Here is a 22,886-nt window from a genome sequence, read left to right as displayed (position 1 = left end):
AGTGATCAAGCATCCTATCATTCAATGGGCCCCTCAGAACTACAGTGACTCTTCTAAACTTATTAATACATTCTAATGCTAATTCTATTAATGTTACCCTTCTGGTCCTGCTTCGCCCCTCTATACACTACATAGTGCAGAATTCACCCCTTCACCACCTCGATGGCGCCAGCTTTCCCTGGAAGGAAAAGTGAAGGCGCGTAAGTGCTGCATGTCGTGCTGACAATTGGGAACTGAAGGTAAGATAATTGCAGATTACATTTTAATTAATGCAAAGATGTAATTTAAATATGCAAACTTTGGTCCCGTCGCAGAACGGCGGAGTGGCTGCCACGGACCTTCCCCACGCCAGGAAGATTGGGCCAGGTAATCCCAGCGTCCAGTTCTGTGGCGGGCCACTGCCACTCCAATTCTCTGACCACCCATCGCCACGAAACTCGACGTCAGTTTGGGAACAAAATCCAGCCCTCTCAGTGCCATACAGATGGCAGTTTTTACAATACAGTATGGTTTTCATTTTAATTAGGTTCATTATTTTCTTGCTGTTATGCAGCAGCCACAGTGAGCTAAGTGACAAGGTGAAAGAATGTCAAGGTGAGACAATAACAGCATCCGAAAAGTATATTTTAAACAGCAGACTGCCAAGTTACTGTCGACTCCTGAAAAGTTACCTGTCTTTTGTATTAAAAATAATTGTATTGAGCAATGTAAATAACTCAAAGTGGGAGTTTAGTAGTCAAAAAATATGTATTGTCAGATAATTTGAAAAAAAGCAACTTTGAATTGTACATAGGCATCATAAAACCTAACTTTAAAGAGAATATTAAGCCTATATTTTTGTTGTTGTCACTGAGAGATGTTTTATTTGTGCTTGATAATTGCAATCGTATTTTTTTAAAATGGCTGAAAACATGGGGCTGAAAATCCTGTTTTTGCATCCTTCAGTGGCAAGGTCAGCGAATGGGATGGTGGAACAGCAGGGTTTACTTATTTCTACTTCTTTGCTAAATGGGAGTTTGCAAGCTTGTTTTAACACCACACACACACACACACACACACACACACACACACACACACACACACACACACACACACACACACACACACACACACACACACACACACACACACACACACACACACACACACACACACGAGGAGGCTTCTGATTTTTTTTAAAGACTTGCATTTCGATAGCACCTTTCACAACCTCAGGACATTCCCAAAGAGCTTTACAGCCAATAAAGTACTTTTAAAATGTAGTCACTGTTGTAATGTAGGAATCTCCATCCAGTTATATGGAAGGCTATTTTCCTATCCATGGCAAATAGGAGCAAGAAACTTCAAATGTACAGAAGAGCAGAAATCCAGCTGCTGTAATCACCATATTTTTGGTTTGATGCCACACAGATGTAAGGAATTAACTGTTTCTATTCATGGCCTGTAGGGCTTCCAATTCATAAAATGCAGTCATCCACCAAAGCCTTTCTGTCATCCATATCAGATACTCAAAACATCTTTGGCTTCACTGATTTAAGATGAATGTCAAAAGAACCAAAGGCATCCTACGGAAAAACATTTTTTATGCAGTGAGTGGTTAAGATTTGGAATGCATTGCCTGAGCGTAGTGGCAGCTTTCAAAAGGGAATTGGATATTTATCTGAAGAGAAAAAATTTGCAGGGCTATAAGGAAAAGGCAGGGGAGTGGGACTAGGTGAGTTGCTCTTATAGAGAGCCGGCACGGACATGATCTGTGTTGTAACCATTCTATGATTCAGCCTATTTTTTACACATTTTAATAGGTGACATAAAATGGGCTGAGGTAAGGAGCAGTGCCCCCAACCGCGGCCCAGTTTTCTGGGTCAATATTCATGGTGGGTTCCAAGTTGGCATTCTTGTCAGCAAGCAGGAGCCTGCCAGTGGCCTGTCCAGACCAATCAGGCGATAACCTCACATAACCCACACAACCCCCAAAAACTGGGCCAAGTTGTCAACCAAAGCCTTCAGCAGGTAAGGCACATTGAAGTATTGGAGGGAGTGGAGACCCTCTCCTTTTGGGACCCTTTTCCTGCTATCCTAGGCCTACCACCATGGTTCACCTTTGCATGTGGTGGGTACAGAAGGAGTGACCACCTCTATCCCACCCAATTTCAGGCACGGCAATGGGGGAAAATCCAGCCTAAGATCTCCAGGATGTTTCTAACTAATGTAGATTCAAATTAACATTTGCAATTGCATCGACATTTTAGAATGACACAAATGATTCACTAATCCAGCTTGTAAAGATCAAAAGAAAAACTTCAAACCAGAACTCATACCTCTCTTAGCCTTACTTCCTTCTACAACCCATAGGCTACTAAAATAGAAACTTATTTTATCTAATTTTATCTCCCACTTTTTCCAATCTTCGAAGTGTCCATCAGCAAGGGTCTTTGCTCAAAGTTTTTTTTTTGCTTAAAAAGAAAATCAACCACCTTTATCCAGATTGATTTTTATGATGGACTTTCTTTTCTTTTGGGCCTCCTTATCTCGAGAGACAATGGATACGCGCCTGGAGGTGGTCAGTGGTTTGTGAAGCAGCGCCTGGAGTGGCTATAAAGGCCAATTCTGGAGTGACAGGCTCTTCCACAGGTGCTGCAGAGAAATTTGTTTGTTGGGGCTGTTGCACAGTTGGCTCTCCCCTTGCGCCTCTGTCTTTTTTCCTGCCAACTACTAAGTCTCTTCGACTCGCCACAATTTAGCCCTGTCTTTATGGCTGCCCGCCAGCTCTGGCGAATGCTGGCAACTGACTCCCACGACTTGTGATCAATGTCACACGATTTCATGTCGCGTTTGCAGACGTCTTTATAACGGAGACATGGACGGCCAGTGGGTCTGATACCAGTGGCGAGCTCGCTGTACAATGTGTCTTTGGGGATCCTGCCATCTTCCATGCGGCTCACATGGCCAAGCCATCTCAAGCGCCGCTGACTCAGTAGTGTGTATAAGCTGGGGATGTTGGCCGCTTCAAGGACTTCTGTGTTGGAGATATAGTCCTGCCACCTGATGCCAAGTATTCTCCGAAGGCAGCGAAGATGGAATGAATTGAGACGTCGCTCTTGGCTGGCATATGTTGTCCAGGCCTCGCTGCCGTAGAGCAAGGTACTGAGGACACAGGCCTGATACACTCGGACTTTTGTGTTCCGTGTCAGTGCGCCATTTTCCCACACTCTCTTGGCCAGTCTGAACATAGCAGTGGAAGCCTTACCCATGCGCTTGTTGATTTCTGCATCTAGAGACAGGTTACTGGTGATAGTTGAGCCTAGGTAGGTGAACTCTTGAACCACTTCCAGAGCGTGGTCGCCAATATTGATGGATGGAGCATTTCTGACATCCTGCCCCATGATGTTCGTTTTCTTGAGGCTGATGGTTAGGCCAAATTCATTGCAGGCAGACGCAAACCTGTCGATGAGACTCTGCAGGCATTCTTCAGTGTGAGATGTTAAAGCAGCATCGTCAGCAAAGAGGAGTTCTCTGATGAGGACTTTCCGTACTTTGGACTTCGCTCTTAGACGGGCAAGGTTGAACAACCTGCCCCCTGATCTTGTGTGGAGGAAAATTCCTTCTTCAGAGGATTTGAACGCATGTGAAAGCAGCAGGGAGAAGAAAATCCCAAAAAGTGTGGGTGCGAGAACACAGCCCTGTTTCACACCACTCAGGATAATATAATCACTGACCAACGCAAACAGATGGACCGCTGGGTTGAGCACTACCTAGAACTGTACTCCAGGGAGAATGCTGTCACTGAGACTGCCCTCAATGCAGCCCAGCCTCTACCAGTCATGGATGAGCTGGACATACAGCCAACCAAATCGGAACTCATTGATGCCATTGATTCCCTAGCCAGCGGAAAAGCCCCTGGGAAGGACAGCATTACCCCTGAAATAATCAAGAGTGCCAAGCCTGCTATAATGATGGACTAGGACTGTTAGAAATTGGTCTCTATTCTTTTCTTGTTACCTGTGATATCCTTGGCTGTAGCTCAGGCCTGAGTATGAGGGCTGCCAACTATTGTTGGGTGTCTTGCTGGAGGTTTCCACATGACTGCTGACACCTAACCATCCCACACAGTCAAATAGCCTCCAATCTTTAATTAAGAAGCAAAATTAAAATTGGGTGGGGGTAAGAAGACACTTTTTCTTTTCAATGCTTCAATAATATTTTTTACTCCCGGGTTTGCTTGCAGCACTGTCCAGGAGATTAAACTGTAATTCCTGGAGACTCCTGGAAGGTTGGCAATCCTATTATTGTACTGGTAGATTCAGGGTATACTCAGATTGCCTCAATGAAATGTAGGGCTCTTTCAGTGTAGCTTCCTCTGCAGAATAAAGCATAGCACCTGCTGTGCTAGTAAGAATTGGAACTAATCCTATTAGAAAAAAGGTTTCAGTTAACAGATCAATGTAATCAAAATCTATGCTCTCCTAAATCAAAATTAGTCTGACATACAGATATCATCACATTGGCTATCACAAATTCTGGGCTCTCAACGTAGCATTAGAAACTCAGTCTGTTGGTACTCTGAATGGTCTCCACATTTTGCAAGCAGGCTGCTTGGTACAGTCTGTACATAACATACCTGACAATGGGGGAGAGAGTGAGCGAGGGAAGGGAGCAACACAATACGTTTTCTTTTCACATACTGTCCAAGTAGTCAAGCTTGTGTTTTGAAGGCAGGTCAGTCTGTTTCCAAGCAGTGGTTAAAACCCTTTACTATCTTGAAAACGTCAGCTCTGGGTTAATTAATGCAAATGTGGTAGTGAAAGGTGCTGCTTGAACTGTTTAGCGATAAGCCCCAATAATTATATGTAAAGGGATACAGGTGTGAATGAAGCTGAAAAGCTTCACGTAGTCATTTAGAGTGTAAGAACAGCTGTAAAAAAAACCTGAGTATTATATATATATAGATAGATAGACACACAAACATTATGGAGAGAGGGACACACAAAATGTCAGTACTGTTGTTCCCAGCATGATCTATTTGGCTGAGGTGTCGGACCAGGAAAATTGATTCCTATATCTTCTGTTGCACAGCTATCCCTTTGCTATCTGGAACTCTTCATTTTCCTCAGTCTTTCCAACCTCCCTTCAATCTTTAGGCTCTTCATATGGAAGCTTGATGTCACCTAAGAATACGTATTGATCTTTTGTGTCCATCGCAAGATACATTCACACCACACAAGTGCCAGGCAATGACCATCTCCAACAAGAGAGAATGTAACCATTCAACAGCATTACCATCACTGAATCCCCCATCAACATCCTGCGGGTTACCATCAACCAGAAACTTAACTGGATCAATCACATAAATACAGTGGCTACAACAGCAGGTCAGAGGTTGGGAATTCTATGGCAAGTAACTCACCTCCCGATTCCCCAAGGTCTGTCCACCACCTATAAGGCCCAAGTCAGGAATGTGATGGAATACTCCTCACTTTCCTCGATAAGTGCAGCTCCCACAACACTCGAGAAGATCGACAGCATCCAGGACAAAGCAGCCTGCATGATCAGCAACCCATCCACCACTTTAAACATTCACTCCCTCCACCACTGGTGCACAGTGGCTGCAGTGTGTACCATCTACAAGATGCACTGCAGCAACGCACCAAGTCTCCTTTGAAAGCACCTTCCAAACCTGCAATCTCTACCATCTAGAAGGACAAGGGCAGCAGATGCATGGGAACGCCACCACCTGCAAGTTCCCCTCCAAGTCACACACCATCCTGGCATGGAACTATATTACCATTCCTTCACTATTGCTGGGTCAAAATCCTGGTATTCCCTCCCTAACAGAACTGCAGGTGTACCTACCCCACAAAGGCTGCAGCAGTTGAAGAAGATAGCTTACCACCACCTTCTCAAGGAGCAAATTGGGATGGACAATAAATGCTGGCCATGCCAGCAATGCCACATCCCATGAATGAATTGAAAAAAAACAGTTGAAAATCCCAATTGCTGTTTTCAGCCTTGGTGCTGACTTGCTCTGTAGGCCCTGGCCCTTTACCTAAGGCTTTCTCAATAACGGGGAAAAATAAGCATTCATCTGAGTTGTGCTGTACTGCTGGGTGTCACATGACAGGAAATTATTATTTACAAACAATACTGTGGTCCTAAATCAGGACTATGATCCTGACTTATATTTTACAGCTGTTGTCGTTGGAAGAAATTTTTATTTTGGTGAGGCAGGGGAAAATATTGGCCAGGATTCCCTCTCTCAATTATCCTAGGATTCCTGCTGGTAAGTGCATCCGTACAGATGTCAAGTGCTGACAGGATGAAGTTCAGCTGCTAACGTTTTGCTCCATCAGCCTGCTTACTTTCAAGGCAGTATAGAAATGGCCAGCTGGGTGAGGAAGAGGAGGGCTGCCAGTATCTCTGGAATTGGTCCATAGTGTGAGTCAGTACTTTCAGGAAAAGAAAAGGAGAGGATAAAGAATATTTGAACCAACCTGCCTATATATAAACAGAGTGTGGCTGACACAGTGGTGTCAATACTATGAGTTGGAGGCAGGGCAGGATTCACAGCAGACAGACTATTTACTCAGCAAACAGAGTCTATTTAAACAGAGTCACTATGAACTACAGCAAACAGAACTCATGATCAAAACTACAGCAAAGTCCCTAAACAAAAGCAGGACTATTTCTCCATAAAAATGCAGTGAGTGGCGGATAGTTGCATAATACAAATCATGCGCGTAAAATCAGTCTCAAGTCACTTACAGCAGTGTGGTCTCCAGGCATGACTGACAGGGCAATTACCCTATCATCTCCATTCTGGCCAGGATATGTAGTGCTGCCAAATGCGGGCATATTTAAATCCATGGACCTGTTAGCTCTGTTAATTAAGGCAGTGAAATAGTTCACCCATTCAGATTAGGATGATCCAAGGTTCACACCCTGATATGTGTCAGATTAGGGAATGGTACCTGGGGTGAGGTAGAGCGCTTGGTTAAAGGAGAGGAAAATCCGCCAGTGTTCCCACTCAAATTTCACAGCTGAAAGTGGATGTGTGAATATTGAGTGAGGACAGAATCAGGCTCAGCTGGGATTGTGCCCTACAACTGAATACCCTGTCAAAGGCCCATAGATTAATAATGGTCATTTTGGCAACTTGCCCAGGGAGCTTTTTTTTATTCATTCATGGGATGTGGGCGTCGCTGGCCAGGCCAGCATTTATTACCCATCCCTAATTGCCCTTGAGAAGGTGGTGATGAGCTGTCTCCTTGAACCGCTGCAGTCCATGTGAGGTAGGTACACCCACAGTGCTGTTAGGAAGGGAGTTCCAGGATTTTGACCCAGTGACAGTGAATGAACGGCAATATAGTTCCAAGTCAGGATGGTGTGTGACTTGGAGGGGAACTTGCATGTGGTGGTGTTCCCATGCATTTGCTGCCCTTGTCCTTCTAGTTGGTAGAGGTCGCGGGTTTGGAAGGTGCTGTCTAAGGAGCCTTGATGCATTGCTGCAGTGCATCTTGTAGATGGTGCACACTATTGCCACTGTGCATCGGTGGTGGAGGGAGTCAATGTTTGTAGATGGGGTGTCAATCAAGCGGGCTGCTTTGTCCTGGATGGCATCGAGCTTCTTGAGTCTTGTTGGAACTGCACCCATCCAGGCAAGTGGAGAGTATTCCATCACACTCCTGACTTGTGCCTTGTAGATGGTGGCCAGGCTTTGGGGAGTCAGGTGGTGAGTTACTCGCCACAGGTTTCCTAGCCTCTGACCTGCTCTTGTAGCCACGGTATTTTTATGGCTACTCCAGTTCAGTTTCTGGTCAATGGCAGCCCCTAGGATGTTGATAGACAGTGATTCAGCGATGGTATTGCCGTTGAATGTCAAGGGGAGATGGTTAGCTTCTCTCTTGTTGGAGATGGTCATTGCTGGCACTTTTGTGATGCGAATGTTACTTGCCACTTATCAGCCCAAGCCTGGATATTGTCCAAGTCTTGTTGCATTTCTACACGGACTACTTCAGTATCTGAGGAGTCACGAATGGTGCTGAACGTTGTGCAATCATCAGTGAACATCCCCACTTCTGACCTTATGATTGAAGGAAGGTCATTGATGAAGCAGCTGAAGATGGTTGGGCCTAGGACACTACCCTGAGGTATTCTTGCAGTGATGTTCTGGAGCTCAGATGATTGACCTCCAACAACCATCTTCCTTTGCGCTAGGTATGACTCCAGCCAGCGAAGGGTTTTCTCCCTGATTCCCATTGACCTCAGTTTTGCTCGGGCTCCTTGATGTCATACTCAGTCAAATGCTGCCTTGATGTCAAGGGCAGTCACTCTCACCTCACCTCTTGAGTTCAGCTCTTTTGTCCATGTTTGAACCAAGGCTGTAATCAGGTCTGGAATTGAGTGGCCCTGGCGGAACCCAAACTGAGCGTCACTGAGCAGGTTATTGCTAAGCAAGTGCCGCTTGATGGCACTGTTGATGACACCTTCTATTACTTGTATCCTAGCTTCAGAATTGGGGCAGGCAGAGATGAATAGACAATGTATTGGATCATTAATCAAATGTCCTCTGGTGAATAGCTATCAGTTTTTCCCCTCATTTCGATTCATGGAATTGAGACTACACCTTACCACACCATGGCACAGCATGTTGAGGATTCGATGTACCACACTATTACACTAATCTTCCTTCAGTTGCACCAATGCTCAGAAATTAGACTTTGGATTAAAATTACTTCATTAGCAATTAAGGGTAAAGTGATGGCATCCTCCATGTCCGCTGTAGTCAAAACACACTGTAAGCTCGCTTGCGTAGAATTTACATCACAGAAACAGGCCATTCAGCCCAACTGGTCCATGCTGGTGTTTATGCTCCAAATAAACCTCCTCCCACCCTACTTGATCTCACTTTATCAAGTTTGTTCTATGCCTTTCTTCCTTGTGTGTTTATCTAGCTTTCCCTTAAATGCATCTATGCTATTCGCCTCAACCACTTCATCTGGTAGCGAGTTCCACATTCTATTCACACACTGGTTAAAGAGGTTTTCCTGAAACATATTGTTTGCCTTTGCTCCATGACCTTTTGGTCAGCTATGGTGGCCATGTCCAATCTACACCTTCTCTTTTGTTATCTCTTGCCCACCTCGCTTGCCTGTGACATTTTTAATATTTGTCAGTTCCGAACAAGGGTCACTGACCCGAAACGTTAACTCTGCTTCTCTTTCCACAGATGCTGCCAGACCTGCTGAGTGGTTCCAGCATTTCTTGTTTTTATTCCAGAATTCCTTATTGGATTTGCTAGTGACCATAATATTTATGAGCTCTAGTTTTGGACGCCCTCACAAGTGGAAAGATCTTCTCCAGATCTAGCCTATCATTTTTAATCCCTCTATTAGGGTAACCCTCTGCCCCCTCCTTGCTGGGGAAGAGTTCAGTCTTCCTGATAATTACACTTACAAGGAAAGGAGAGGAGATGAAACGCTTTGATTTCACCCGGGGGCAAAGAGAAATGACTACACTGCTTGCACTTTAGATAAAGCAATGTGTCATTTTGATTTAATTATTTCAGGGCTGTAATGGTGGCGAAGGCAAAATTGACAAGTGACACTGAAAATCGGGCAATGTAATTAACCCTTTCAGCAAACCTGTGCTGTGAAGATTTGTTTTTAGTCCATCATCAGCCCAAGGTTTGATATTTAATGATAATCGGTGGAAGAACTGAAACCTTTGCAAGTTTGTCAGCTCCAGTGGTTAAAATGTGGATGTATTGATATGCAAGAAAATGATCTGAAACTTAGTAGGACTTCTCCGGTTCATGGAATCACAGAATTGTTACAGCACAGAAGGAGGCTATTCGGCCCCTCGTGTCGGTAATGGCTCTCAGCTAGTCTCACTCCTCTGCCTTCCCCCTTCGCTCTGCATTTTGATTCCCTTTTGAAAGCCAGGATTGAATCTGCCTGCACCAGTCTCTCAGATTCTAACCACTGACTGCGTTAAAAAAAAAAGCTTTCCTGATTTCCTCTTTTGAGGCAAGTAGTGAGATTTCCAACGCACTTTAGTGCTGTTTTTTCAGGACGCAAACTTTCACTGGTTTCTGCAACAGCAAATCAAAACAAAAAAAATGCACAACTTTCAACTTTATAAAAACCAAACAATATAAACGAATGCTCCCCTGCACAGTTTGTTCAAAGGGAAATGTTTTTTTTTTCCTTTCTGTATCTGACTAAGTAAGAAAAGAGGAATTGATGGGCTTTTCTAGTTTTGAAATTCAGATTAAGCCTGTCCTGCTCCGCCTCCCCACAAAACCAATGCCCCTGAATACCAATCTTTGACAGTTTTGCATTGATGGTAGAGCGATTAAAGATCCAGGAAGTGGTGTAAATAGATTTCCTGCTTGACTGCTTCAAGTTGTGAGTAATTGGAAGCTTGTGCACATATCGTTAGACAGAGCATCTCCTGGCTGACTTTACAGGCAGGAGGTTCGGTTCACACACTGTCTCTCGGGCATAGCAGAGCACAGAGGTGAAATCCCGCAGCAATGTTCCGAAGAAGACGCAGTGTTTCCTTTGGGGGCTTCGGATGGTGAGTCCTTTTACCTGCTTTGTGACCCGCTGCCTTTCTTTTGGTTACTTTGCGACTATTTTTCTTCCAGCTGTCGGTATATTGAACAGACCCAAGCTGTGCATAATTATGTGTGCTCCAAACAACAGAAAGGTGATCATTTGGCAAGTTATTTGCGATCACGCTGCTTTAGCTGTAACTGTGGCAGGTGGCAGTAGTGTTTTGTAATTGCACGTGTGGAGCACAGCATCATAGAGAAGCTGGTGGGTAACACTATGAGCCATACAGAACAGGAAGGTCTCAAGGTCACTCCTGGTCAGTACTACTCAGTTGACTGACCTTAGCCAGGGTAATGGTTGAAGGAGCTATAATTGGCGAGTCGAAGAGACTTAGCAGTTGGCAGGAAAAAAGACAGAAGCACAAGGGGAGAGCCAACTGTGTAACAGCCCCGACAAACAATTTTATCTGCAGCACCTGTGGAAGAGTCTGTCACTCTAAAATTGGCCTTTATAGCCACTCCAGGCGCTGCTTCACAAACCACTGACCACCTCTAGGCGCTTACCCATTGTCTCTCGAGACAAGGAGGCCAAAGAAGAAGAAGAGGAGGAAGAATTGGCCTGAACATAAATCTGCCTGGGTTCCTATTCCTGATTGCTATCCAGTGATGGGTGTCAGTAAATGTGGGTGTTGTGGAGAAATTCTGTTGTGATTCTCCCATGGTCAAACAGTCGGCCAAAACTCTTTGGCCAGGAGTTTCCTCGACTTCTCCCTCTTTCCAACACCCCATGGTTTTCGCCGGAGTGGGAGAAACCCCAAGGAAATTCCTGGCGTTTATCTTGACTCATGCGTGAGGTGCTTTGGCAAAGTGTCAGGGGGCTGTTGGCATTCACGCTCCACTCCACCACAAGTCACTGTTAGGAAGGAATAGCGATGAGTCGGGGGTAGGTCGGTGCTGTGGAGGGGGCGCTGCACTGTCAAAAGTGACGCCTTTCGGATGAGGTATCGAACTGAGGCCCCTTGTGCCCACTTAGGTAAATGTAAAAGATTGCGTGGCACTATTTCGAAAAGCAGGGGAGTTCACCCCAGTATCCTGGCCAGTATCTATCCCTCAACCAACATAATTACAAACAGATTATCTGGTCATTACCTCATTGCTTTTCATGGGATCTTACTGAGTGCAAATTGGCTGCTGCATACCCTAAATTACAATAGTGGCTACACTTCAGAAGTACACCATTGGCTGTAAAGACATCCTGAGGTCATGAAGGGCTCGATATAAATGCAAGTCTTTCTCTGTAAAGCTGAAACTGCATCCTCGTCACCACTTCAATTTGAGCAGTTCAACTCTGATTGTTACAGTAATAGCTGATGTTGTGCAGGAGGGATCAAAGGATCCATATTTTCATTCCTCTTTATTGAAAGGATCATTAAGCCTTTGCCAAAAAAGTAACTTGTGGTTAGTGTTCTACTGGGGCACTGCTGGATTCTATAAATGAATTGTTCAAAGCAAACTTTATAAACTATTGCCAGCCAATGAATGGTGCTTTGTTATTCTGCTTAAATTATTTTGCATGATTACCAAATTTATAAATATAAAGACGCAGATACACAACTGATGATCAAAATGATATTGCGTTGCTAATTATAGATGGTAAAAATACTCCCTTCATTGTAGCGCGGTTGTATTGCTTATTAGGAAAGCAATGAGCAGCCCCACAGTGAGACACGACAGTGGTTCAAGTGCCCTGAATTGCCCTGTTGTCATTCTGAGCTGTGCTGTACAATGCCACCATGAACAGAAATGTGGCCACCTCCCACATTGGAGAGACAAAGAGGAGAAAAAGTGGCGAGGGCTTCTCACTGCTCACCTTTCAACACTGTCAGCAGCCACACCTGTGACTGCAGGTGGAAATGGGCTGAGAATAAGAAGAAGAACCTTTTTTTATTCATTTCATGGATGTGTGCATCACTGGCAAGGCTTGCATTTGCCCTTGGGAAGGTGGTGGTTGCCCTTTTGAACCACTGCAGTCCATCTGGTACGGGTACACACATTGTGCTGTTAAGGAAGGGAGTTCCAGGATTTTGGCCCAGTGACAGTGAAGGAACAGCGATATAGTTCCAAGTCAGGATGGTGTGTGTCTTCGAGGGGAACTTGCAGGTGGTGGTGTTCCCATGCATTTGCTGCCCTTGTCCTTCTAAGTGGAATAGGTCGGGTTTGGAAGGAGCTGTTGAAGGAGGCTTAGTGAGTTGCTGCACTGCATCTTGTATCTGGTGCACACTGCTGCCACTGTGTGTCGGTGATGGAGGGAGTGAATGTTGAAGGTGGTGGATGGGCTATCGATCAAGCGGGCTGCTTTGTCCTGGATGGTGTTGAGCTCCCTGAGTGTTGTTGCAGCTGCACTCATCCAGGCAAATGGTGAGTATTCCATCACACTCTTGACTTATGCCTTGTAGATGGTGGACAGACTTTGGGGAGTGAGGAAGTGAGTTACTTGCCACAGGATTCCTAGCCTCTGACCTGCTCTTGTAGCCAGCATATTTATGTGGCTCAAAAACAAGAAATGCTGGAATCACTCAGCAGGTCTAGCAGCATCTGTGGAAAGAGAAGCAGAGTTAACGTTTCGGGTCAGTGACCCTTCTTCGGAACTGACAAATATTAGAAATGTCACAGATTATAAACAAGTGAGGTGGGGGTGGGGCAAGAGATAACAAAGGAGAAGGTGCAGATTGGACCAGGCCACATAGCTGACCAAAAGGTCACGGAGCAAAGGCAAACAATATGTTAATGGTGTGTTGAAAGACAAAGCATTAGTACAGATTAGGTGTGAATACACTGAATATTGAACAGCAGCAAGTGCAAACCTGAAGAAAAACAACCTGAAAAAAACAGTGGGTAAGCAAACTGAACAAACTAAGATGAAATGAAATAAATGCAAAAAAAATTGTAAAAAATGTAAAAAGGAATGTAAAAAAAAAGGAAGAAAAAATAACTAAAAATGAAAGTAAAATGAGGGGCGGTCATGCTCTGAAATTATTGAACTCAATGTTCAGTCCGGCAGGCTGTAGTGTGCCTAATCGGTAGATGAGATGCTGTTCCTCGAGCTTGCGTTGATGTTCACTGGAACACTGCAGCAATCCCAGGACAGAGATGTGAGCATGAGAACAGGGGGGAGTGTTGAAATGGCAAGCAACCGGAAGCTCAGGGTCCTGCTTGCGGACTGAGCGGAGATGTTCCGCAAAGCGGTCACCCAGTCTGCGCTTGGTCTCCCCAGTGTAGAGGAGACCACACTGTGAGCAGCGAATACATGTGGCTGTTCAATTTAAGTTTCGGGTCAATGGTAACCCCCAGGATGTTGATAGTGGGGGATTCATTAATGGTAATGCCTTTGAGTGTCAAGGGGAGATGTTTAGATTCTCTCTTGTTGGAAATGGTCATTGCCTGGCACCTTTGTGGCAAGAATGTTTCTTGACACTTATCAGTCCAAGCCTGAATGTTGTCTAGGTCTTGCTGCATTTCTACACAGACTTCTTCAGTATCTGAGGAGTCGCAAATAGTGCTGAACATCGTACAATCATCAGCGATCATCCCCACTTCTGACCTTATGATTGAAGGAAGGTCATTGATGAAGCAGTTGAAAATGGTTGGGCCTAGGACACTACCTTGAGGAACACCTGCAGCAATGTCCTGGGGCTGAGATGATTGACCTCCAACAACCACAAGCATCTTCCTTTGTGCTAGGTATGACGCCAACCAATTAAGTGTTTCCCCTTGATTCTGATTGACTCAATTTCACTCGGGCTCCTTGTTGCCACACCAGTCAAATGCTGCCTTGATGTCAAGGGCAATCACTTTATTTACATAGCGTTGTTCACAATCTCGACATCTGAAAGTGTTTCACTGCCAATGAAGTACTGATTGAAGTGTGATAACTGTTATAATGTAGAAACACCGCAGCCAATTTGTTCACAACAGACTGTCACCAACAGCAATATGATGCCAGATAAATTTTTTTTAAGTTATGTTGCTTGAGGGATAAATATTGGCTAGGCCACCAGGGGGAACTCCTCTGCTCTTCAAAATGTATCGGGGGGATCTTTTCTGTCCACCTGAGAGGGCAGACAGGGCCTCGGTTTAACATCTCATTCAAAAGACAGCACCTTTGATAGTGCAGCATTCCTTCAGTACTGTATGGGAGTGCCAGCCAAGATTACATTATTTGCTCACATCTCTGGAGTGAAACTTGAACCTGCAATCTTCTGACTCAAGTGCTTCTCATTGAGCCACAGCTAACACTTTGCATGTAATCTGGCAGTCCCAATGACAGGGGAATAAAAATGGGGTTAAACTATAATTATAATGCATTAAAAATAAATGAGAAAGTACTGGAAATACAACTAAAGTGACCATTATCATTTCAATTGGAGGTCTAACATAACATAAGAAATAGAAGCAGGAGTAGACTATTCGCCCTCTCAGGCCTGCTCTGCCATTCAATAAGTCGTGGTTGATCTACCTCAGCTACACCTTCCCAATACTATCCCCACATCCCCTGATTCCCTTAGTATCCAAAGCTCCGTCAATCTCTGATTTGAACATACTCAACAACTGAGCATCTACAGCTTACTGTGGTAGAAAATTCCAAGGGTTCTCTTCATCTTAGTCCTAAATGGCTGTGGTATTATGGAAAGAGATCCTTCCTTGGAACTAAAGTGCAGATGTAGGGAAAAAGGCAAGTTCCAAACTCCGACAGAATTTGAACCTGAACAGTCACTGTAGTTGTTTTCTGTTCAGATGCTCATGGCCCATTGCCAAATGCTGAACCCCATAATAGGCTGGGCTAATCATCTGAGTCCCACTGGTACCGTGAATCTGACCAGAGACTTTCTCCGAACTGTTCACAATAGCACCTAGGGAATCTGACATGCTGTTACACTCTGGTGGTACATATGGTGTGTCATGGAAAACCCAATGACATGATTGATGGTTCACAGCGAATACTTTCCATTCAATGTGACCCGGACTCACTTAAAAAAACATCTGAATGTTATAAAGAGAAAGCAGAAGGGTTGGTGTTTTCAAAGAATGAAATCAAATGGGCTGAAAGATCTCCTTTATCTGACCTTAACTTGTGATCTTCTGTGCATTTCCAACCTTCTAATTTCACATTTCCACTTGGTTCCTTTTATCTCCACAAACAGAATGTTCCGATTTATCGAGATAACTGTGAAAACCATGTCCCAATAGGCTTGTGCAATGTTACATCTGCCACTGTGTGAACTTGATCAGGTTTTACGGTTTTAGCTCTAGGTCTGGCTGTTCTGGGAACTGAACTCCCTCCCCAAAACCACACTGATGCTCAGTAATGGTAGGAGGAGGCTCGTGTGGAGCATAAACACTGGCATAGACCGGTTGGGCTGAATGGCCTATTTCTGTTGTTACGATCAGGTGAGGAGAGGTCGAAAAGCTCCCCTCTTGCCCCTCTCCTCATTTGACCGCAACAGGGTTTATTTCTTTTAAACAGTGGATGTGCTTACCAATTCAATGAGTGTTTAACCCTTTATGTGCTGTGATCATAAAAGAACCAATCGGACAGGTTTTCTTGAGTTTAAACAAGGAAGAGGTTAGTTTATTGTACTTAAAAATCAAATCCGATCTAAGTAAAAAATAATAAACTACATTTCAACTTTCATACACACAAACTCACAGACATAGGAGAATCACACACACGCAAATAGATTACAGAATGATGACAAATAGATTGGTGGGATTAGAGTCGAGAACAAATAAAATAATATACAGGGCTGGATGTTATTAGTGTGCTGTGCTTCACTTCGCGGCAGCGCACTGTGAGAGCGGTGGGCCTTCCTACATGGAAGTGCCGCCGCACAGCGTGATATTACATGCGGGGGCTGATTTAAATAGAGGGGGCAGAGCGGCTGTCCCTGATGATGTAGAGGGGGCGGCCGCCACATCCCTGGCAATGGCGTCCGGCGCGGTGGCGCCATTTTTAAAGGGTTTCAAGCCCTTTAGTTACATTTTAAAATTTAACGGTCCCGATCTCCGGGAAATATAGGGTAGGCAGTGGCGTAGTGGTATTATCACTGGACTAGTAACCCAGAGACCCAGGGTATTCCTCTGGGGACATGGGTTCGAATCCCACCACAGCAGAAGGTGGAATTTGAACTTAATAAAAATCTGGAATTAAAAACTGGTCTAATGATGGCCATGAAACCATTGCCGATTGTTGTAAAAACCCATTTGGTTCACTAATGTCCTTTAGGGAAGGAAATCTGCTGTCCTTACCTGGTCTGGCCTACATGTGACTCCAGACCCACAGCAATGTGGTTAACTCTTACATGCCCTCTGAAATGGCCTAGCAAGCCACTCAGTTGTACCTAACCACTACGAAGTCTATAAAAAGGAATGAAACTGGACGGACCACCCGGCATCGACCTAGGCACCGGAAACGACAACAGCAAACCCAGCCCTGTCGAACCTGCAAGGTCCTCCTTACTAACATCTGGGGGCTTGTGCCAAAGTTGGGAGAGCTGTCCCACGGGCTAGTCAAGCAACAGCCTGACAGTCATACTCACGGAATCATACCTAACAGACAATGTCCCAGACACTGCCATCACCATCCCCGGGTACGTCCTGTCCCACCGGCAAGACAGACCCAGCAGAGGTGGTGGCACAGTAGGGAGGGAGTTGCCCTGGGAGTCCTCAACATTGACTCCGGACCTCATGAAGTCTCATGGCATCAGGTTAAATATGGGCAAGGTAACCTCCTACTGATTACCACCTACCGCCCTCCCTCAGCTGATGACTCAGTACTCCTCCATGTTGAACACCACTTGGAGGAAGCACTGAGGGTGGCAAGGGCACAAAATGTACTCTGGATGGGGGACTTCAATGTCCATCACCATGAGTGGCTCGGTAGCACCACTACTGACTGAGCTGGCCGAGTCCTTCAATGTCCATCACCAAGAGTGGCTCGGTAGCACCACTACTGACTGAGCTGGCCGAGTCCTAAAGGACATGGCTGCTAGACTGGGTCTGCGGCAGGTGGTGGGGGAACCAACACGAGGGAAGAACATACTCGACCTCGTCCTCACTAATCTGCCTGCCGCGGATGCATCTGTCCATGACTGTATTGGTCGGAGTGACCACCGCACAGTCCTTGTGGAGACGAAGTCCCACCTTCACATTGAGGATACCGTCCATCGTGTTGTGTGGCACTACCACCGTGCTGAATGGGATAGATTTCGAACGGATCCAGCAAATCAAAACTGGGCATCCATGAGGCGCTGTGGGCCATCAGCAGCGGCAGAATTGTACTCAACCATAATCTGTAACCTCATGGCCCGGCATATCCCCCACTCTACCATTACCATCAAGCCAGGAGACCAACCCTGGTTCAATGAAGAGTGCAGGAGGGCATGCCAGGAGCAGCACCAGGCATACCTCAAAATGAGGTGTCAACCTGGTGAAGCTACAACCCAGGACTACTTGCATGCCAAACTGCGTAAGTAGCATGCGATAGACAGAGCTAAGCGATCCCACAACCAACGGATCAGATCTAAGCTCTGCAGACCTGCCACATCCAGCCGTGAATGGTGGTGGACAATTAAACAACTAACTGGAGGAGGTGGCTCCACAAATATCCCCATCCTCAATGATGGGGGAGCCCAGCACATCAGTGCGAAAGATAAGGCTGAAGCATTTACAACAATCTTCAGCCAGAAGTGCCGAGTTGATGATCCATCTCGGCCTCCACCTGAAGTCCCCAGCATCACAGATGCCAAACTTCAGCCAATTCGATTCACTCCACGTGATATCAAGAAACGACTGAAGGCACTGGATACTGCAAAAGCTATGGGCCCTGACAATATTCCGGCAATAGTACTGAACTCCTGTGCTCCAGAACTTGCCGCGCCCCTAGCCAAGCTGTTCCAGTACAGCTCCAACACTGGCATCTACCCTGCAATGTGGAAAATTGCCCAGGTATGTCCTGTACACAAAAAGCAGGACAAATCCAACCCGGCCAACTACCACCCCATTAGCCTACTCTCAATCATCAGTAAAGTGATGGAAGGTGTCATCAACAGTGCCATCAAGCGGCACTTGCTTAGCAACAACCTGCTCAGTGATGCTCAGTTTGGGTTCCGCCAGGGCCACTCAGCTCCTGACCTCAATACAGCCTTGGTTCAAACATGGACAAAAGAGCTGAACTCAAGAGGTGAGGTGAGAGTGACTGCCCTTGACATCAAGGCAGCATTTGACCGAGTATGGCATCAAGGAGCCCCAGCAAAACTGAGGTCAATGGGATTCAGGGGGAAAACCCTCCGCTGGCTGGAGTCATACCGAGCGCAAAGGAAGATGGTTGTTGGAGGTCAATCATCTGAGCTCCAGAACATCACTGCAAGAATACCTCAGGGTAGTGTCCTAGGCCCAACCATCTTCAGCTGCTTCATCAATGACCTTCCTTCAATCATAAGGTCAGAAGTGGGGATGTTCGCTGATGATTGCACAATGTTCAGCACCATTCGCAACTCCTCAGATACTGAAGCAGTCTGTGTAGAAATGCAGCAAGACCTGGACAATATCCAGGCTTGGGCTGATAAGTGGCAAGTAACATTCGCGCCACACAAGTGCCAGGCAATGACCATCTCCAACGAAAGAGAATCTCACCATCTCCCCTTGACATTCAACGGCATTACCATCGCTGAATCCCCCACTATCAACATCCTAGGGGCTACCATTGACCGAAAACTGAACTGGAGTAGCCATAAAAATACCGTGGTTACAAGAGCAGGTCAGAGGCTAGGAATCCTGAGGCGAGTAACTCACCTCCTGACTCCCCAAAGCCTGTCCACAATCTACAAGGCACAAGTTAGGAGTGTGATGGAATACTCTCCACTTGCCTGGATGGGTGCAGCTCCAACAACACTCAAGAAGCTCGACACCATCCAGGACAAAGCAGCCCGCTTGATTGGTACCCCATCCACAAACATTCACTCCCTCCACCACCGACGCACAATGGCAGCAGTGTGTACCATCTACAAGATGCACTGCAGCAATGCACCAAGGCTCCTTCGACAGCACCTTCCAAACCCGCAACCTCTACCAACTAGAAGGACAAGGGCAGCAAATACATGGGAACACCACCACCTGCAAGTTCCCCTCCAAGTCACACACCACCCTGACTTGGAACTATATCGCCGTTCCTTCACTGTCGCTGGGTCAAAATCCTGGAACTCCCTTCCTAACAGCACTGTGGGTGTACCTACCCCAAATGGACTGCAGCGGTTCAAGAAGGCAGCTCACCACCACCTTCTCAAGGGCAATTAGGGATGGGCAATAAATGCTGGCTTGGCCAGCGACGCCCACATCCTGTGAGTGAATTTTAAAAAAATCATGTAAATCACGTCTCCCACACCACAATGGGTGCTTTATACATTAATTGCCCTATTTCCCCCCCATAATAAACTTTTATTAGTGTCCCAAGCTTTCCCCCTGAAATTTGCTCCCTTTGAACCTCAATCCCTTCCCACCATCCCCACAGCCAATAAAAATTGTTTTCCTCGCTCCCTCACCCTCTACGCCCTGAAAATGTTATTCCTCACACCTCCCCACCAGTTTCTTGCCTCGGAACTCCATATGGAGTTAAGGCACACGAGGTAGGAACGGCCGCGGTGGTAAAATCGTCGTGGGACAGCCGCCGTCTGCAGGTTGGTCAATTTACATCTCATTTATGTTCATTTGCATATTTAGATGATGGTCAGCCGCCAGGCGGCAGGTGGGGTGGGCCACACTGAGGTCCCCCCACCGCCGGTAATATGCGGGCGGGCCCTTCTTGACTTTGGGGTGAAGGCGGGCCTCTCCCCACTGAATTTTACGGTCTCCCCCCACTGTGACCAACAGTGTTGAGGGGCTGGTGGTTGTCTTCCAAGATTCTATAGACTCTGGAACAGTTCCTACAGATTGGAGGGTAGCTAATGTAACCCCAGTATTTAAAAAGAGAGAGAAAGCAGGGAATTATAGACCAGTCAGCCTGACGTCGGTAGTGGGGAAAATTCCAGAGTCCATTATCAAAGATTTTATAGCAGAGCACTTAGAGAACAGGTGGTAGAATCGGACAAAGTCAGCATGGATTTACGAAAGGGAAATCATGCTTGACAAATCTACTAGAATTCTTCGAAGATGTAACTAGTAGAGTTGATGAGGGGGAGCCAGTGGATGTGGTTTATTTGGACTTTCAGAAGGCTTTCGACAAAGTCCCACATAAGAGATTAGCGTGTAAAATTAAAGCACATGGGATTGGGGGTAGTGTATTGCGATGGATAGAAAATTGGTTGGCAGAAAGAGAAACAAAGAGTAGGGATAAATGGGTCTTTTTCTGAATGGCAGGCAGTGACTAGTGGGGTACCGCAGGGATCGGTGCTAGGACCCCAGCTATTTACAATATATATTAATGATTTAGATGAGGGAACTAAATGTAATATCTCCAAATTTGCAGATGACACAAAACTGGGTGGGAGGGTGAGTCGTGAGGAGGATGCAGAGAGGCTTCAGGGTGATTTGGACAAGTTGAGTGAGTGGGCAAATGCATGGCAGATGCAGTATAATGTGGATAAATGTGAGGCTATCCATTTTGGTAGCAAAAACAGGAAGGCAGATTATTATCTGAACGGCTATAAACTGAGAGATGGGAATATGCAACGAGACCTGGGTGTTCTCGTACACCAGTCGCTGAAGGTAAGCATGCAGGTACAACAGGCGGTAAAAAAGGCAAATGGTATGTTGGCCTTCATAGCGAGAGGATTCGAGTACAGGAGCAGGGATGTCTTGCTGCAATTATACAGGGCCTTGGTGAGGCCACACCTGGAATATTGTGTGCAGTTTTGGTCTCCTTATCTGAGGAAGGATGTTCTTGCTATCGAGGGAGTGCAGCGAAAGTTTACCAGACTGATTCCTGGGATGGTGGGACTGACGTATGAGGAGAGATTGAGTCGGTTAGATTATATTCGCTGGAGTTCCGAAGAGTGAGGGGGGAATCTCATAGAAACCTATAAAATTCTAACAGGACTTGACAGGGTAGATACAGGAAGAATGTTCCCGATGGTGGGGGAGTCCAGAACAAGGGATCATAGTCTAAGGATATGGGGTAAACCTTTCAGGACTGAGATGAGGAGAAATTTCTTCACCCAGAGAGTGGTGAACCTGTGGAATTCACTACCACAGAAAGCAGTTGAGGCCAAAACATTGTATGTTTTCAAAAAGGAGTTCGATATAGCTCTTGGGTTTAAAGGGATCAAAGGATATGAGGCGAAAGCGGGAGCAGGTTACTGAGTTGGATGGTGAGCCATGATTATAATGAATGGTGGAGCAGGCTCAAAGGGCCGAATGGCCTACTCATGCTCCTATTTTCTTTGTTTCTATGTTTCTATGTAAAATTTGGCAATGTACAAAGAAAGAGTAGAGGCACCCAGTGGAACTGACTCTCATCCCAAATGATGGCTCTGCCTGCCCTGATTCAATGCAACCACAGTGCTCCTGTCTCTAGTCCCAGGTTTTTTATGTTTACTACTTTTACTATAGTAATAGACAAAATAGAGTTGATTCCCAGGAGTGGCTGCAAGGAATCCTATGATAATAAAAGCAAAATACTGTGGATACCAGAACTTTGAAATGAGAACAGAAAGTGCTGGAAAGTACTCAGCAAGTTTGGCAGCATTTGTGTCGAGAAAAACAATGTTAATGTTTCAGGTCTGTGACCCTTCATCAGAACTAGCAAAAGTTAGAAATGTAACAGACTTTGAGCAAGTGAAAGAGGGGGGGGGGGGGGAGGTGGAAGAAGAACAAGAAGGAAAGTCTAACAGGACAGGGGGGAGAGAGATTAAATGACAGAGATGTCATGAAACAGAATGCAAATGGAGTGCTAAATAGTTGTAGCGAAAGATAAAGCATGATTCCAGAGATGGCTGAATAAGGAACAGCTCTGTACGAAAGCAAAAACATGAAAAATAAGTTTAAGGCTAGAACGTGGTTTAAAAAAATATAAAAAAGAAGAAAATATATATAAAAATAATACAATAAAATACAAATAATAAATAAACAAAAATAATGGGGCTCAAGGTCTAAAATTATTGAACTCAATATTGAGTCCAGAAGGCTGTAGAGTGTCTAATCGGAAGATGAGGTGCTGTTCCTCGAGCTTACGTTGATGCATTGCAGCACTGCAGCAGGCTGAGGACAGAAATGTAGGCATGAGAACAAGGTGGTGAATTAAAATGCAAGCAACCATGAGCCCCATTTTTTATGTGTATTCATT

The 22,886-nt window shown here is 45.5% G+C and overlaps 1 protein-coding gene across 3 annotated transcripts in view; it reads left to right on the top strand.

Moving 5' to 3' along the window:
- Positions 1-10,367: 10,367 nt before the first annotated feature.
- The window catches only part of LOC137346746 (rap1 GTPase-activating protein 2-like), a 303,277-nt gene continuing 290,758 nt past the window's right edge, over positions 10,368-22,886 (top strand). For all 3 annotated transcript variants that reach the window (XM_068010516.1, XM_068010517.1, XM_068010515.1), the window contains exon 1: positions 10,368-10,575. In XM_068010516.1, the coding sequence (XP_067866617.1) occupies positions 10,532-10,575 (44 nt within the window). In that variant the 5' untranslated portion in view covers positions 10,368-10,531. The remainder of the gene's footprint in view (positions 10,576-22,886) is intronic.

The sequence above is a fragment of the Heterodontus francisci genome, chromosome 30 (genome assembly GCF_036365525.1).
Source record: "Heterodontus francisci isolate sHetFra1 chromosome 30, sHetFra1.hap1, whole genome shotgun sequence".
Lineage (NCBI taxonomy): Eukaryota > Metazoa > Chordata > Chondrichthyes > Heterodontiformes > Heterodontidae > Heterodontus > Heterodontus francisci.
This window is presented reverse-complemented; position numbering and strand designations above follow the sequence as displayed.